Source organism: Henckelia pumila, chromosome 1 (genome assembly GCF_033568475.1).
Source record: "Henckelia pumila isolate YLH828 chromosome 1, ASM3356847v2, whole genome shotgun sequence".
Taxonomy (NCBI): domain Eukaryota; kingdom Viridiplantae; phylum Streptophyta; class Magnoliopsida; order Lamiales; family Gesneriaceae; genus Henckelia; species Henckelia pumila.
The window spans coordinates 70,959,465-70,973,929 of NC_133120.1; the positions used below are offsets into that span (position 1 = coordinate 70,959,465).

Sequence of the window (14,465 nt, forward strand, 5' to 3'; positions counted from 1 at the left end):
ACATTTTCATCATCCATTACAATTTTTGAAGCGACAACACACTAATATTCAATCCAACACTTTAAATAAAGTTTTATATCATACTTACAATATTATAGATTCAATATTTATACACGCTACAAAAATAATTAAATACCTTTATTAAAAAATAGTAGGTCTCTTACAAAATTATGCCACGGATCTGTATTTATGAGACGAGTCGACTCGATCTATATTTAAAATGAAAATTAATAATTTCGACATAAAAAATAATATTTTTCATATGTCGAGTTCAATGAAATTCATCTCATAAAATTCGTTTTATAAAATTGGCTGATAAAATGATTTCATATAATATATATACGAGTTTTTTTTATTTTATAAAAAATGGGGATGAGGTTAGCAAATGAAATATGTAACCTCGTAAGCCAAGCCACTCACGTGGCATTTAAGTAACTTGATTAATATCAAAGTAATTAGAAACTTCACTATTATAAAATTGAGAATATTACCATCTTCCTGAATCATAGCTGGATTCATTTCACTTTAATCCATCTCTATCTATATTCTATAACTAAAAACGACGGGTGCTTGGCTTTAATATTAATATTTGAGGACCCATTATCTCCACAATTCAATAAAAAAATACTGTTTATTATAATCCACAAGCAACAATGACATTTTAGTAATAAGATAAGATAATGGAACCACTAATGAACATATATCCCATTAGATTATTCAAGATTCGATCATGCAATATGTACATATATCAATTAGCTTTCATATAGAATATATGTTCAAATAATGTGTGTAGAAAACTCGGAGATCATACAAAAATTAAAAACGTTTTCGAGGAATTTTTTCATATAAATTGTGGGTTCGAGGATCTTTCAATATTTTTTTAAGTTATGGTATTAATTCTTTGTTCGAATTCATTATATCTTCTGGATTATCAGTGCATGATATGCTCATATGTGAGTACACAAAGCGTTTATACGAATAATGAATAGATAAATCTGGAGTCGAATCGAACTATGCTGTGAATTTAAAAATATATATATTTTCGCAGTTTGTGAAAAATAACAAATAAATATTAAAATTATAAATATCGCCATGAAACTTGTATTTATCTTATATTTTACACTCTTGGTTTATATTTAATTATCTTCATTTAGAATATAAACTTATTTGTTTATGTACACACAAATAGTAATGAATATATATAAACAAATCCGTGCATGATAGAAGAAGATGAAGGATAATACATAGTCATTTCTAAAGAATGATAACCCAAAAATAAAACCCTTTTTCCCAACATTTTCTTTTACCTTCCAAATACAACTTTTTTTTTTGTTTATGATTAAAAAAGAAAAAAGAATACAAATTGAAAATTTTTAAAGTTAAAAAAAAAAAAAAAACTAAAAATCAATATCTAATTTTTATTTCATTATTTTGAACGACCCTTTTCTTTTTTCTTGTGTTTAATTTCTACATTTTATGTATTTATTGTAATTTCATGACTAAACAACACTGGTGTTGAGTTGCTGTAAGAACCACATATCATCAACATTCCACAGAGCATCGGACGCATCTCCACCGTCCATCCACTGGTTGCAGTTTTGACTCGTAACCTGGAAATCTAAACCATGGTTAAAAGTACTGTAGCTGGTTAAACTCTGATCATGGTTATTATTATAACACACTGGCACTGCTGCAGGTACTTGATTACCGGCAACATAACAATCTTGATTAATATTGCTCCCAGATTCGTTAACCGGGTAGTTGTAGCACTCTGTCAGGTCGGAGACCGGCGACACCTGAGCCCCGAAAGAGTCGGAGGAGGACGCGGCGGCGGCCATGCTAGGATCAGGTGGCGGCATCATCATCATCATCTGATTCTGACCCGCGGAGCAGCTTATGTTGTAATTGTTTTGGAGACGGTGATCTGCTGTGGTGGTGGTGGTGGAGGAAGAATCCAGCTCCACCTCTGCAGCTCCGGCCGCGGCCGCCTGAATCCTCTCTACGAGCCTCGGCATCCATAAGTACCGCATGGTGTCCTTGAACTGCTTGCTGTTGACGTCACATTTCAGCTGCTTGGCATGTTTCTGAACTCTTGTTCTCCAATAATTCTTTATCTCGTTATCTGTTCTTCCAGGCAAATGTTGAGCGATCTTCGACCACCTGTAATATATATATATTAATTCCTATATATATATCTTGAATTTTGTTATGCTGCTGCCTATCAATCATGCCCAACTCCGTAACGACCATGTACACATATTGTAAATGATGAACACGAAGTTAAGAATAATTGTTGAGTAACATAAAAAAAACTTTATATATTTCAATCAATATATATATATATATATATCATACCTATTACCCCATCGAGAATGGAGTTCAAGAATCAGAAGCTGTTCTTCGAGAGTTATATTCCCTCTCCGAACCTCCGGCCGCAGATAATTCAGCCACCTCAACCTGCAACTCTTCCCAGTTCTCTTCAAACCTGCAGTGAAATATTTATATATCAAAAATCAATAATCTCATCATTAATTATAAAGAAACAAATTAATTAAAAGGGATTAAATAATAATAATAATAATTTACCAGCAGATCGAGCAAGGGAATTCCAGCGGCCATCTCCATGGTGGGCTATGTAGTTGATGAGGATGAAGTCCTCTTCAACAGTCCACGGCCCTCTTCTTAATTCTTCATCATAAACCTTAGCATTTTGATCAATATCCATTTTAATTCTAATTGTCTGTAATAATTATCTGATCAAACTTATATGAAAGAGAAAGAGAAAGAGAAAGAGGAAAAAGAGAAAGAGAGAGATGTTTGGGGTGTTTGAATACAAGGAAGAAGAAAAAGAGAAGATGGAAGGTTTATATAGAAGAGCATGAGAAGTTTGAATAATATTGGGGGAAAGAAGGTGGCATGTGAGAGAGGGAAGCCGCAATGAGAATTAATTACACTAATTAATGGGCTAATTAAATAATTAATCGCCCGCACACTTAAAACTTGGGGCTTCCTATTGATCTACTCTTTGCGAATTATATAATGCGGGGAAATTCATTAAATATTATTTAATGGCAGCTTTGGAGTTTGACACTTTGACTTTGATGGTTTATTTTGTGCGTGGGGATGGTTAAATTATTTTTTTTCTTTCTTCTTGGGGATGTTACATATATAATTCGAAAAGATCAATGGACAGTGAAAAGAATTGTCGGTATCAACTATCAAGTATTCTCCGACTTCTTTTGTCCAATCAAGTTGTTAAGGATTATTTGACTACGCCACTTCATTTCTCCGACCTACGTTTCACACATTTCCACCATGGAGGTGAAATAGAATCTCTAAAATTAACTAGCTAGTTGTCAAATGGGATATATATATATATATATATATATATATATATATATATATAATACTTTTAACATCGAAAGCAAATTTTTTTATATATACATATAGATTTGATGCATGGGAGCCTTCAACGAGAAAATTTGGCCTGAGAAGTCCTATTAGAAATCCCTTAAATAATAAATTCTATCACTCTTCTTGGCTAGCATGTTCTATACGAGTGCTTATGTGGAAGGGTTCGAAAGCTATGGATTTCAGATCAATTTGATTGCTTGAATGAATTTATGTTGTATTTATTTAAAATTCACTCGTTCTATAACTTATGGATTCAAATCAATTCGATTGCTTTCATTAATGATAGCTAATACTTCCAACAATCGTATTTTCGCTCGAGCCCCTAAAAAAATTGATTTGTCTATCACATATAAAAGGGGAAAGTTACTTTACGTTTCTCGTCCTACAATTTTCACTCTCGATCATGTTAAAATGAATTTACATTTTCAATCCTATAACTTTTTTTTAATATATTTTTGGTCTTGAATTTTAATTTCATTTTCAATTCGAAAGTTTCTACAATTGATTTAAGCATTTCTGATGATTTTCATAGTTATTTGACATGTACTTTAAGATAGATATAAAAATATATTTATTTATTAAATATTTATCAATATATTAAAACTATTTTAGCTTTGGTATTTATTACATAGTTTCTAAAATTGAACCGGATCGTCCGATCTCGAGCAAGTCCAAAAACATTTTAACGATCAAATTTGATCTCAAATGGATATGAGATAATTTCAGTAGTAAGGTGCATGTGCCGTTTTTCGAAATCTTGGGTTTAAGTGTTTAACAACTCAACACATCTGTACGATCATAAGTATAAGAAAATAAAGTTATACATTGACTAATAGCGATAGCTTTTGGCCTAATGATAATTATATGATCATAACCGCTAGACAATGTGAGATCATTAAAAAAAACAAAAATTAATTGATTAAAATCTTCAAGAGACACGTTAAAGATGATATGGGCATGACATGTACTTAGCAGTGTAGGAATTGAGATTTTTTAGGCCTGAGACCAGCACAAAAAAATGACGTCCTCAAAGCTTAATATTTATAGATTTTTTTCATTGATAAACACGATAGTATAAATAACATGAACTCTAAAATAAAATATAAGAAAAATATATCATCCAAAATAATATATATGTCATAAACAAATACTAATAATTAAAGTCAAGACTATCCAAACAAAATATGAAATTTATGTACATTAGTCACTTGAATATTGTTCGTCTTGCAGTTTTGAAAATGAAAGTACTGAGTAAGTTTGATTAATTGATTTTCTCAACTAATTTTTTTCTTGATGGATAACATATATATCCAAGTCACTTTTGCAACATAATTGATTGGAGATAAGTTTTGGAGAAACTTCAACTTGAAAAAACTCTTTTCGACAAATATGAAATGTTTAAATTTTTATGAGTCGGTCACGAATAATTGTTATATTACAGTCTATATTATACTATATATGCTAGTAATTTTTTTATTTGGTGCCCAAAAAATTTGGGTGTCCTAGACAACTGCCTTATATTTTACGGAAAAAAGGTCCACAAATTAACCGAGGAAAGGGAACCAAAGAAAATATTGTTAGCGATTAATATACAACATAATATTGATTTACGAATAGAGTAGGTGATAGCAATGGCAAGAAGGATCCATATAGCCCGCCATTTAATTGGATCAAATTAAGTAATTAGTAGTTTTAGCATTTTATAATTATCCGAATATCATTTTATATATACATAGATCATGACGTGTTCTTTATTGATCACTAGCATACAATTAAGATTAATTAGTGTGAACTAATTAATTAAAATGTAGGGATACGAGCAATTTCTTAAAAGTGATTTTTAATTAATTAGTGATGGATTCTCGTACTTGATGATCATATATATTGTGAAGCTTGCAATATTATGGGTTTTTCTTTTTAAAAAAAACGATCTTAATATTTTAGTTTCATTTCCACATGTTGTGTATGTGTAATCCAATTTTTTTAAAACAAAATTTGAACTTTTAAACATCTATATTAAATTATATGTAATTGGGTACGTAGTAATTGTTTTTGTTGTGTAGCAATTGAAACTTGACACTTGAGTTGTTATACAGTTTAAAGGATTTGAGTTACACAATTTTATCGCCAACTATAATTTTTTGTAAGAGATAAGCGCTCGGTCCTACTATTGGTATTAGAACCGAGATCACGAGTTTGAATTTTATTTATTGAAAGAAATGTAATTATTGGAAGAGAAATTTTTGGAGTCAAATAATTATCTTTACTGGGTGAACAATCGAAACATAACGCTTGAACTATTGTGTGATTTAAAATTTTGTATTATACCGTTACAACCAATTATAACTTTTGGTAAAACGACAAATATTCGTGTCATATAATAATAACAAGAGAAAGGCTATGAATAAAGTCACCATATTTAATATCATTGTATAATTACAAAATGAACATACCACATATAATATTTTTAAAAATAAAAACTATTATAATTAAAGCACCATAAGCTTTTAATATAATAAAAAAACTATCCCACTTAATTAATTATTTTAATAAATTCTCAAAAATATTTGATTTTAAGATAGTTTCTCACTTTTTACATAAAATTTACTAGCATGAAATTAATATAACTAAAATTAATTAATTCACGTATTGATAGGATCAGTTGAACTGATGTGAGATGAACTGATCTAAAAGTTTCCACTTAGTGAAGTAGCAGTTGACCTCTTCCAATGTTTGAATGCGAAATCGGTTGAGGTTAATCGATTGATTTTTTGATTTGTGTGGAATGATGCAAACCAGTAGATTGAACGTGAAATGATGGACTGTGTTTGAGAGTGATAAACTGAAGAAGAATAACACGGGTGATTGTTTATGGATGTTTGGAGATTTTAAAGACTCCTACGTCACTCCTTATTTCTTCTCGAAAGGATTCACTCTAGAAAACTTTGACTATTACAATCAACTTGCAACAGCCCACTCCAAAACTAGAACTTACACACACTGCCTATCCCAGAACTCCTAGAAACACTCAAGAGAATAGTTCACGAATGATTCTTGTTACAATGAGGCTTGCAGCACCTCAGCTGATACAACACTTGTTGATAAACAACACTAAGCACTAATTGATCTTTTCTCTACTTGAATGTTTTTTCTTGTGTTCTTTGACTCTTAGATGATAAGCTTGATTTTTTGATTGAGTGGGTAAACTGAATGAGTTTAGTTTATGCCTTGAATGTGTATACGATAATTCTTGAGGATTCGGATCATTGAATCAAAAAATGAGTGGGTATTTATATATATCCACAGACAACGACTCCATTTGAATTCAAATCATTGGCCGTTAGCTTGTCTTTTCCGTGACATTCTCTGGTACTATCGTACACTGATGTATTTATGCTTTCGGCGCTTTTTTCTGGTACGGAAGACTTTATCCACAAAGTATTCGTTGAATCAATTTTACCATTTATGATCTTTAATCAGTTTGGATGAGGGAAACTTGATTCAGTTTTATCTCCATAAGATGAATCAAGTTGATAAACTGAGTATCAGTTTATCTCTTGCTCGACTTATTTGATGACTGAGTAGTAATTAGACTTTGCATAAGATGGAATCAGTTCATTTTTTATTCACCGATGATCAGTTCAGTTGATCTCTTGATTTTGCCTTGAGAACTTTCGGTCAGTTAGTGTCTTTTGTGTTCATTATTTGATCAATTGATCTCCCAAGTTTCTAGATCTGAGTCAATTATCAAAACTCTGTAGTTCCAATAATTTTCTCATTTTTTATATTTGACGAAATGCTATATTTCCAACAATTTCCTCTTTTTTTGATATTGACATAGTCTTTCTATTAATTTTGAGGTTCTTCAATACTTTCCTCACTTTTCTTTCTTGATATTCTTCAAGATTCTGTATTTCTGCTTCAAATCTCTTAGACAGTTTTCTTCTATAGTTCTTAATGATACCATTTCTTATATTGGTGCAGTCTACTGGTATCTTTCTTACATTTTGATGTCTTTCAAGATTCTTCAGGAGCAGATCTTCTGTAGCAAATATTTGGAACTGATATGCTTTTATTGTTCCTTGATAATGCTACTGATTTTTATTTTGTGTACTACGTCATTTCTATTTTGATGTATCTTGATTATGATCTCTGGTTCAGTTGATCTCATATCAACTGACATTGCTAGTAGATAATTTGCATACTGTAGCACGTTTTCATTTTCATTTTTGGGAATGACTACTGTCTTTAATTTTCCCATCGGTACTGATTTGAGCATTTTTGTTCAACCGATGTTCCCCCTATTCCCTCTGAATTCATGATATCTTTGAATTTGCTAATCTAGATCTCATTTTCTGACATAATCTTTGCGGCGTTTGCATCATCAGTTGAATTCTGCAACACGTTTTTAATTCATATCATCTGTAGTAACCCGTATCCGGAATTAATGATTAATGGATAATTTATCAAGTGATTGTGTTTAGATTAAGTAAAACATGATTAAGAGATTTTCAAAGGAGTCTAAGGAATTCAAAAATGGATCCAGAACACTCAAAAATAGCTGGGAAGGTTCCGAGTCTAAGGCAGGACCGGAGGCTCCGAACTTAGGATCGGATGGTCCTTAGTGGTTGAGTTCGGAGGGCATGTTCTAGTTCAGAAGGGCGGAGTTCGGACGATCCTAAGAAGGATCTTACGGTCCATTCTCCATCAAATAGGATAAGATAAGGAAAATAATTTGATTGGATGAGATTTGAGTTCGGACGATCCAAAATCCAGGATCGGACGATCCGAACAGTAGTTCAGACAGATGTCCGAGTAGGTGACGACATGGATGACGCAATATTCGAGTTTGGACGATCCAAAGTTTTGATCGGACGCTCCAAAGTGCTGTCAGGGGACACGTGTAAGACATTCAGAGATCGGACGATCCGAAGGGGGGTTCGAATGGTCCGAACCCTTGTCTATAAATGGAGCCGAGAAGCTCATTTGTCAAGCGCACCGAATCCTCTCCTTCGCCCATATGGCTCTAGTTTAGGGCTTGTTGGGTACTCTTATTTTATAGTTGGAGTAGGATATATATTTTATTATAGTCAGACAGTGTGTGACATAGTAGCGGTGCAATGCTCGAGTAGCAGAGCTGTAGTGACCCTGCATGGTATCACCTACTAACTGGCAACTAATAGCATGCATTAAACTTAATACAACAAAATAACTTAACAGAGTAAAACGTGCGGAAACATAACCATAAATTACATATCAGCTTAGTATAAAAGTGTCAAGCTTATTCATTAGTAGTGATACAACCATATCGAAATACTTAAAAGTAAACATTATACAGCTAAAACATATCCTGCTGTATAAATTCCCCTGAAAAGCTCCGGCTCCCTAGTCCTGCCTCGAAATACCGGCTCCGTCCATCCTGCGACCTGCCCCATGGAATAGGGTGTCCAAGATAACAACTAGGACGTGAGCGCTAACGCTCAGTACATAGATATGAGTAAACATATGTATATAATGCATGCAACATGATGACTGGTAAAAGGTCATCTGAAAAGTCATGCTCAGTACCGGCGCTACATGAGTGCTGCCACCGCACGGATCAACCTCTGGGTGCAACCACACTCATCAAGTACACCAGAGTAGACAGACATAAATGCCCCAGCCGTCGCGGTACTCTCAGTGACAGACTATCGAATATAGAGCTGAGCGGCTCTATAGTCAGGTATAACAAGGTATAGGCTCAACGTGTATATGCACATGACATATGAATATAGAAAGCGGTAAATCATATATCATGCCATATAATAATGCCAAATAAATGTAACATATAAACATGTATACTCGCTGGCAATCTCAGTCAATGTGTACGTACCTCTAGGCTAGTTCAAGTATAGTAGGATACTAGGTTCCAAGCCTATATTCAAAAGTTCACCGTATCACTACATAAATTCTATAAGCCTTAACTAAGCTAATAAGTACTCCCAAAACTTAAATAGATTCCCGGACCTTACCTTCGTCCGTAGATAGCCCTTTGGAGTCGCTAGTCCCAGATGACTATAACCACACCTTGGTTATTCCAAAACCTCTAGTATAACCGATAGGGCCCTCAAGTGTATATCTCACACTATATAACTGAAGAAAGAAACTCGGGAATTCGTAATTCAAATGAAATCAGACAAGCCCTATTTATAGGCAAAATTCCCGGCCAGGATCGGAACCACCGATCTCGGGATCGGAGCTTCCGATCCAGCTCACGCCTTGCATGCATGACACGCCGGGATCGGAACGTCCGATCCGACGATCGGAGCTTCCGATCTCGCCTCCGATCAAAACTTGTCAAAACTCGTGGCTGAGTCATCGGGTAAAGCTGGCAGCCGGAGATCGGAACGTCCGTTCTAGGATCGGAGCTTCCGATCTCGGTTCTTCCGCTGAGCTTCCGAAGTGACTAGGATCGGAGCTTCCGATCCGGCCCAAAGTCAAAAGCCCAAATTCTCTTCCGAAGTCCAATAACACTTCGAAATTGATTAATTACCAACCCTTAATCATGTTTAACATATTATTATCTTAAAATGAGTTCTGGGTTACTACATTCTCCCCACCTTTAGATATTTCGTCTGCGAAATAACATCTAAAGACAAATCAAGATAACAATATGAAATATCAAACCACGTTTTATTACAACAACTGTAATTACAACTACATGGTAATAAAAAATACAAAGAAAACAACTCAGGATATTCTGCTTGCATACGACTCTCAGTTTCCCAAGTTGCTTCTTCAACGCCTCGGCGCTGCCACTGTACCATCACAAGTGGTATAGTCTTGTTCCGAAGAACTTTCTCCTTTCTGTCTAAGATACGGATTGGTCGTTCAACAAAAGACAGATCTGGCTCTAGCTGAATATCGGTAGACTGAATCACATGAGATTAATCAGCTATATACTGTCGAAGTAACGACACATGAAAAACATTATGTATACTGGAAAGATTTGGCGGTAACGCCAAACGATATGCAACATCTCCGATCTTCTCCAGTATCTGGAAAGGTCCAATAAAATGAGGAGAAAACTTGCCTTTCACGCCGAATCTCATCACCTTCCTGAAAGGTGATACTCGTAGAAACACATATTCACCAGGCTCAAACTGAAGTGGCCTGCGACGAATATTAGCATAACTGGCTTGTCTATCTTGAGCAACTTTGATCCTATGCTTGATCAAATCTACCTTGTCTACAATCTGTTGCACCAATTCAGGACCCTCGACTTGTCGTTCCCCGACTTCATCCCAGAATAACGGAGTACGACACCGTCGACCGTACAATGCCTCGAAAGATGCCATATCAATACTACGATGATAACTGTTATTGTAGGCAAATTTGATCAAAGGTAACTGATCCTGCCAAGATAAGCCAAAGTCCATGACAGAAGAACGTAACATATCCTCCAATGTACGAATCATCCACTCTGACTGTCTGTCAGTTTCCGGATGATATGCAGTGCTCAAACTCAGAGTGGTACCCAACGCCTCCTGAAAACTACCCCAAAAACGTGAGGTAAATCGCGGGTCTCTATCACTGACTATGCTCACTATAATCCCATGCAATCGCACTATCTCCTGGATGTATAAACGTGCCATGCGATCATAAGAATACTCCCGGTTATAAGAAATAAAGTGTGCTGATTTCGTCAAATGGTCAACAACGACCCAGATAGCATCACACTGACGTGAAGTCATAGGTAAGTGGGTAACAAAATCCATAGTTACGTGCTCCCACTTCCATTCAGGAATCTCAAGATTATGCAATAATCCACCTGGTCGTCGATGTTCAACCTTGACCGTTTGACAAACCAAACATCTCAAAAAAAATTGATACACAATCCTCTTCATCCCTTTCCACCAGAATCTAGTTCGCAAGTCCTTATACATTTTCATGCTTCCAGGATGAACTGATAATCGACTCCTGTGAGCTTGAGATAGAATATCGTTCCTGAGCTCCGCAATATTATGTAAAACCACTCGATTCGATAAGCATAATAAACCATCTTCCTGATAATGGAATCCAGATGTATTAACTCCATTGGCTAGACATGCCAAACGCTGAGTCTTATCATCAGATATCTGAGCATCTCTGATCCGAGAATACAATGCTGGCTCAGATAGAATAGTATACAATCGAATCCCATTTCTCCCTTTCTTGTGCTTGAGCGTAAAACTCAATGAACAGCACTCTTGAATCATATGAGATACTTCACTAGTCTGAAGTGCAGAAAGTCTCACCTGCCGACTCAAGGCATCAACAGTAAGATTAGCAGAACCTGGATGATATTTGATTTCACAATCATAATCCTTCAGAAGATGCATCCAGCGTCTCTGTCGCATATTCAACTCCGCCTGAGTGAATAAATACTTCAAACTATTTTGATCCGTGAATATCTCAAATTTCTTACCATAAAGAAAATGCCTCCAAATCTTGAGTGCAAATACAATGACGGCTAACTCGAGATCATGTACTGGATAATTACTCTCATGTGTCTTCAACTGTCGAGAAGCATAGGCAATAACATGTCCATGCTGTGTCAGAACACATCCTAACCCCTGACTAGAGGCATCAGTATAGACAACATAACCTCCTGATCCAGAAGGTAGAGCTAGCACAGGTGCAGTAGTAAGGCATCCACACAGCTCGTGAAATGACTCCTCACAATCCGAGGACCATATGAAGGCAACATCTTTCCGTGTAAGCTGTGTCAAAGGTCTGGCCAACTGTGCAAAATTCTCGATGAACCGACGGTAATATCCAGCTAGACCCAAGAAACTACGAATCTCAGCAACCGTCGTCGGACGAGACCAGTTCAGCACTGCCTCTATCTTACTAGGATCAACAGATATCCCTTCATTAGAAATCACATGACCGAGAAACACTACCCGATCAAGCCAGAATTCACACTTGCTCAATTTCGCATACAACTGCTTATCTCGTAACGTCTGTAAAACAATCCTTAAATGCTGTGCATGATCTTCCTTGTCATGAGAATATACAAGAATATCATCAATGAAGACGATGACAAATCTATCCAAATATTCTCGAAATACCTGATTCATCAGATTCATAAAGACTGCCGGTGCATTCGTCAAACCGAATGACATCACCAGAAATTCATAATGCCCGTATCTGTTCCTAAAAGCAGTCGTAGAAATATCTGAGTCTCGTACCCGCATCTGGTGGTATCCAGATCTCAGATCTATCTTGGATTAAACAGAAGTACCCTGTAGTTGATCAAATAGATCATCAATCCGCGGCAAAGGATACTTATTCTTGATGGTGACACGATTCAACTGCCTGTAATCAATAAACAATCGCATCGATCCATCTTTCTTCTTGACGAACAAAACAGGTTCTCCCCACGGAGAAACACTCGGACGAATATATCCCTTATCAAGCAGATCCTGTAACTTTTGTTTCAATTCCCTCATCTCTGATGGTGCTAAACGATAAGGCGCTCGGGATATAGACGTAGTTCCTGGTACTAAATCAATACCAAATTCAACCTCTCGCACCGGAGGAAAACCAGGAATCTCATCAGGGAATACATCAGGAAACTCACTGACTACCGGTAACTGATCAATACCCGTACTACTCATGGACATATCAACTGCATAGATAAGGTAGCCCTCCCCACCTGACTCCAAGACATGACATGCCTTCAGAGCCGAAACAAGTGGCATCGGAGGTCGCGCACCCTCACCATAAAAATACCAGCTATCACCCTCAACAGGATGAAACTGTACCAGACGCTGATAACAATCCACAGTAGCATGATACAAAGTCAGCATATCTATTCCCAAAATACAGTCAAAATCTGCCATCGCTAATATCATCAAATTAGCTGACAATACATTACCCTCAAACTCTAGAAGGCAACCCATCACTAGACGCTTAGTTACTATCTCCTGCTCCAGCGGAGTAGATACAACTAAATCCATATCTAATGATACATAAGGTAATCTATGTCTCTTAACAAAACGACTAGAAATAAAGGAATGTGATGCTCCAGTATCAATTAAAACAAGTGCAGGAATACCACATAACAAAAAGGTACCTGCCAACATGCGATCGCTTCTCTTAGTAGCCTGTTCTTAAGACAGAGCAAATACCCGCCCTTGAGTCTGGGGACGGTAACCAGAAGAAATCTGTGGTGCTGGCTGCTGTCGTGGAAAAGTAGAAGCCTAAGATCCAACCTGTGATCCCGATCCACTAGCAGAACCCATGCGTTGAGGACAATCTCTCCGCAGATGTCCCTGCTGACCGCAAATATAACAAGCACCAGTAGCTCTCCGACATGAAGCTGCAGGATGCTTCCCTCCACAGTGACTACAAAACTCCTCCTTCTTCTTATTCTTCCCAAAACGGAACATACCTCGTGAACCACGAGATCCAGATGAAGTAGTAGGAGTAGAAGAAGACGTAGGTCCAGATTGTACGACAGATTGAGCTCGAGGCTCAAAAGATCCACTAGGCTGTGCTGGCATCATCAACTGTTCCCGCCTGTTGCTGGTCTCCACAAGATGGCAACGGTTCACCAAAGTCTCATAAGATACTTGGTCATCACAGACAACAACCTGTGAGTAGATATCTTGGTTCAGACCTTGTAGAAAGAGATCATACTTCGATGCATCACTCTCATTAATATGAGGACTGAAAGGTAGCAGATCAAGAAATCGTTGCTGATATTGATCAATAGTCATTGATCCTTGCCTCAGAATAAGCAACTCCATCGATCGTGCTTGGCGAACAGTTGGAGGAAAATACAGTTTCTGGAACTGCTGACAGAAATCTCTCCAAGTCACCTGTCCTCTCTCAATACGTGCCTGAGCAGCTTTGGCATCCCACCAAAAACGTGCTCGATCCTCTAGAACAAATTCTAGAACTTCCAATTTCTGATCCTCAGTACAATCGAAAGCACGAAAAGTACTCTCGAGTTTAGACATCCAACTTCTTGCTTGTTTAGGATTCTCTCCTCCCACCAAAGGTTTCGGTCCTACTTGCATGAA

The 14,465-nt window shown here is 36.4% G+C and overlaps 1 protein-coding gene across 3 annotated transcripts; it reads right to left on the reverse strand.

Moving 5' to 3' along the window:
- Window positions 1-1,231: 1,231 nt before the first annotated feature.
- LOC140891389 (transcription factor MYB2-like) lies at window positions 1,232-2,904 on the reverse strand. 3 transcript variants are annotated; one of them, XM_073299863.1, is made up of 4 exons: window positions 2,587-2,904; window positions 2,356-2,485; window positions 1,709-2,160; window positions 1,232-1,618 (listed from the first exon to the last, which is right to left on the reverse strand). In XM_073299863.1, the coding sequence occupies exons 1-4, from the start codon at window positions 2,723-2,725 to the stop codon at window positions 1,500-1,502; spliced, it is 840 nt and encodes a 279-aa protein (XP_073155964.1). In that variant the 5' UTR covers window positions 2,726-2,904; the 3' UTR covers window positions 1,232-1,499. The 3 variants fall into 3 exon arrangements, with proteins under 3 accessions (XP_073155964.1, XP_073155969.1, XP_073155955.1); XM_073299868.1 differs by having other exon boundaries at window positions 1,232-1,610; window positions 2,587-2,902; XM_073299854.1 differs by having other exon boundaries at window positions 1,232-2,160; window positions 2,587-2,900.
- Between the last annotated feature and the right edge of the window lie 11,561 nt (window positions 2,905-14,465).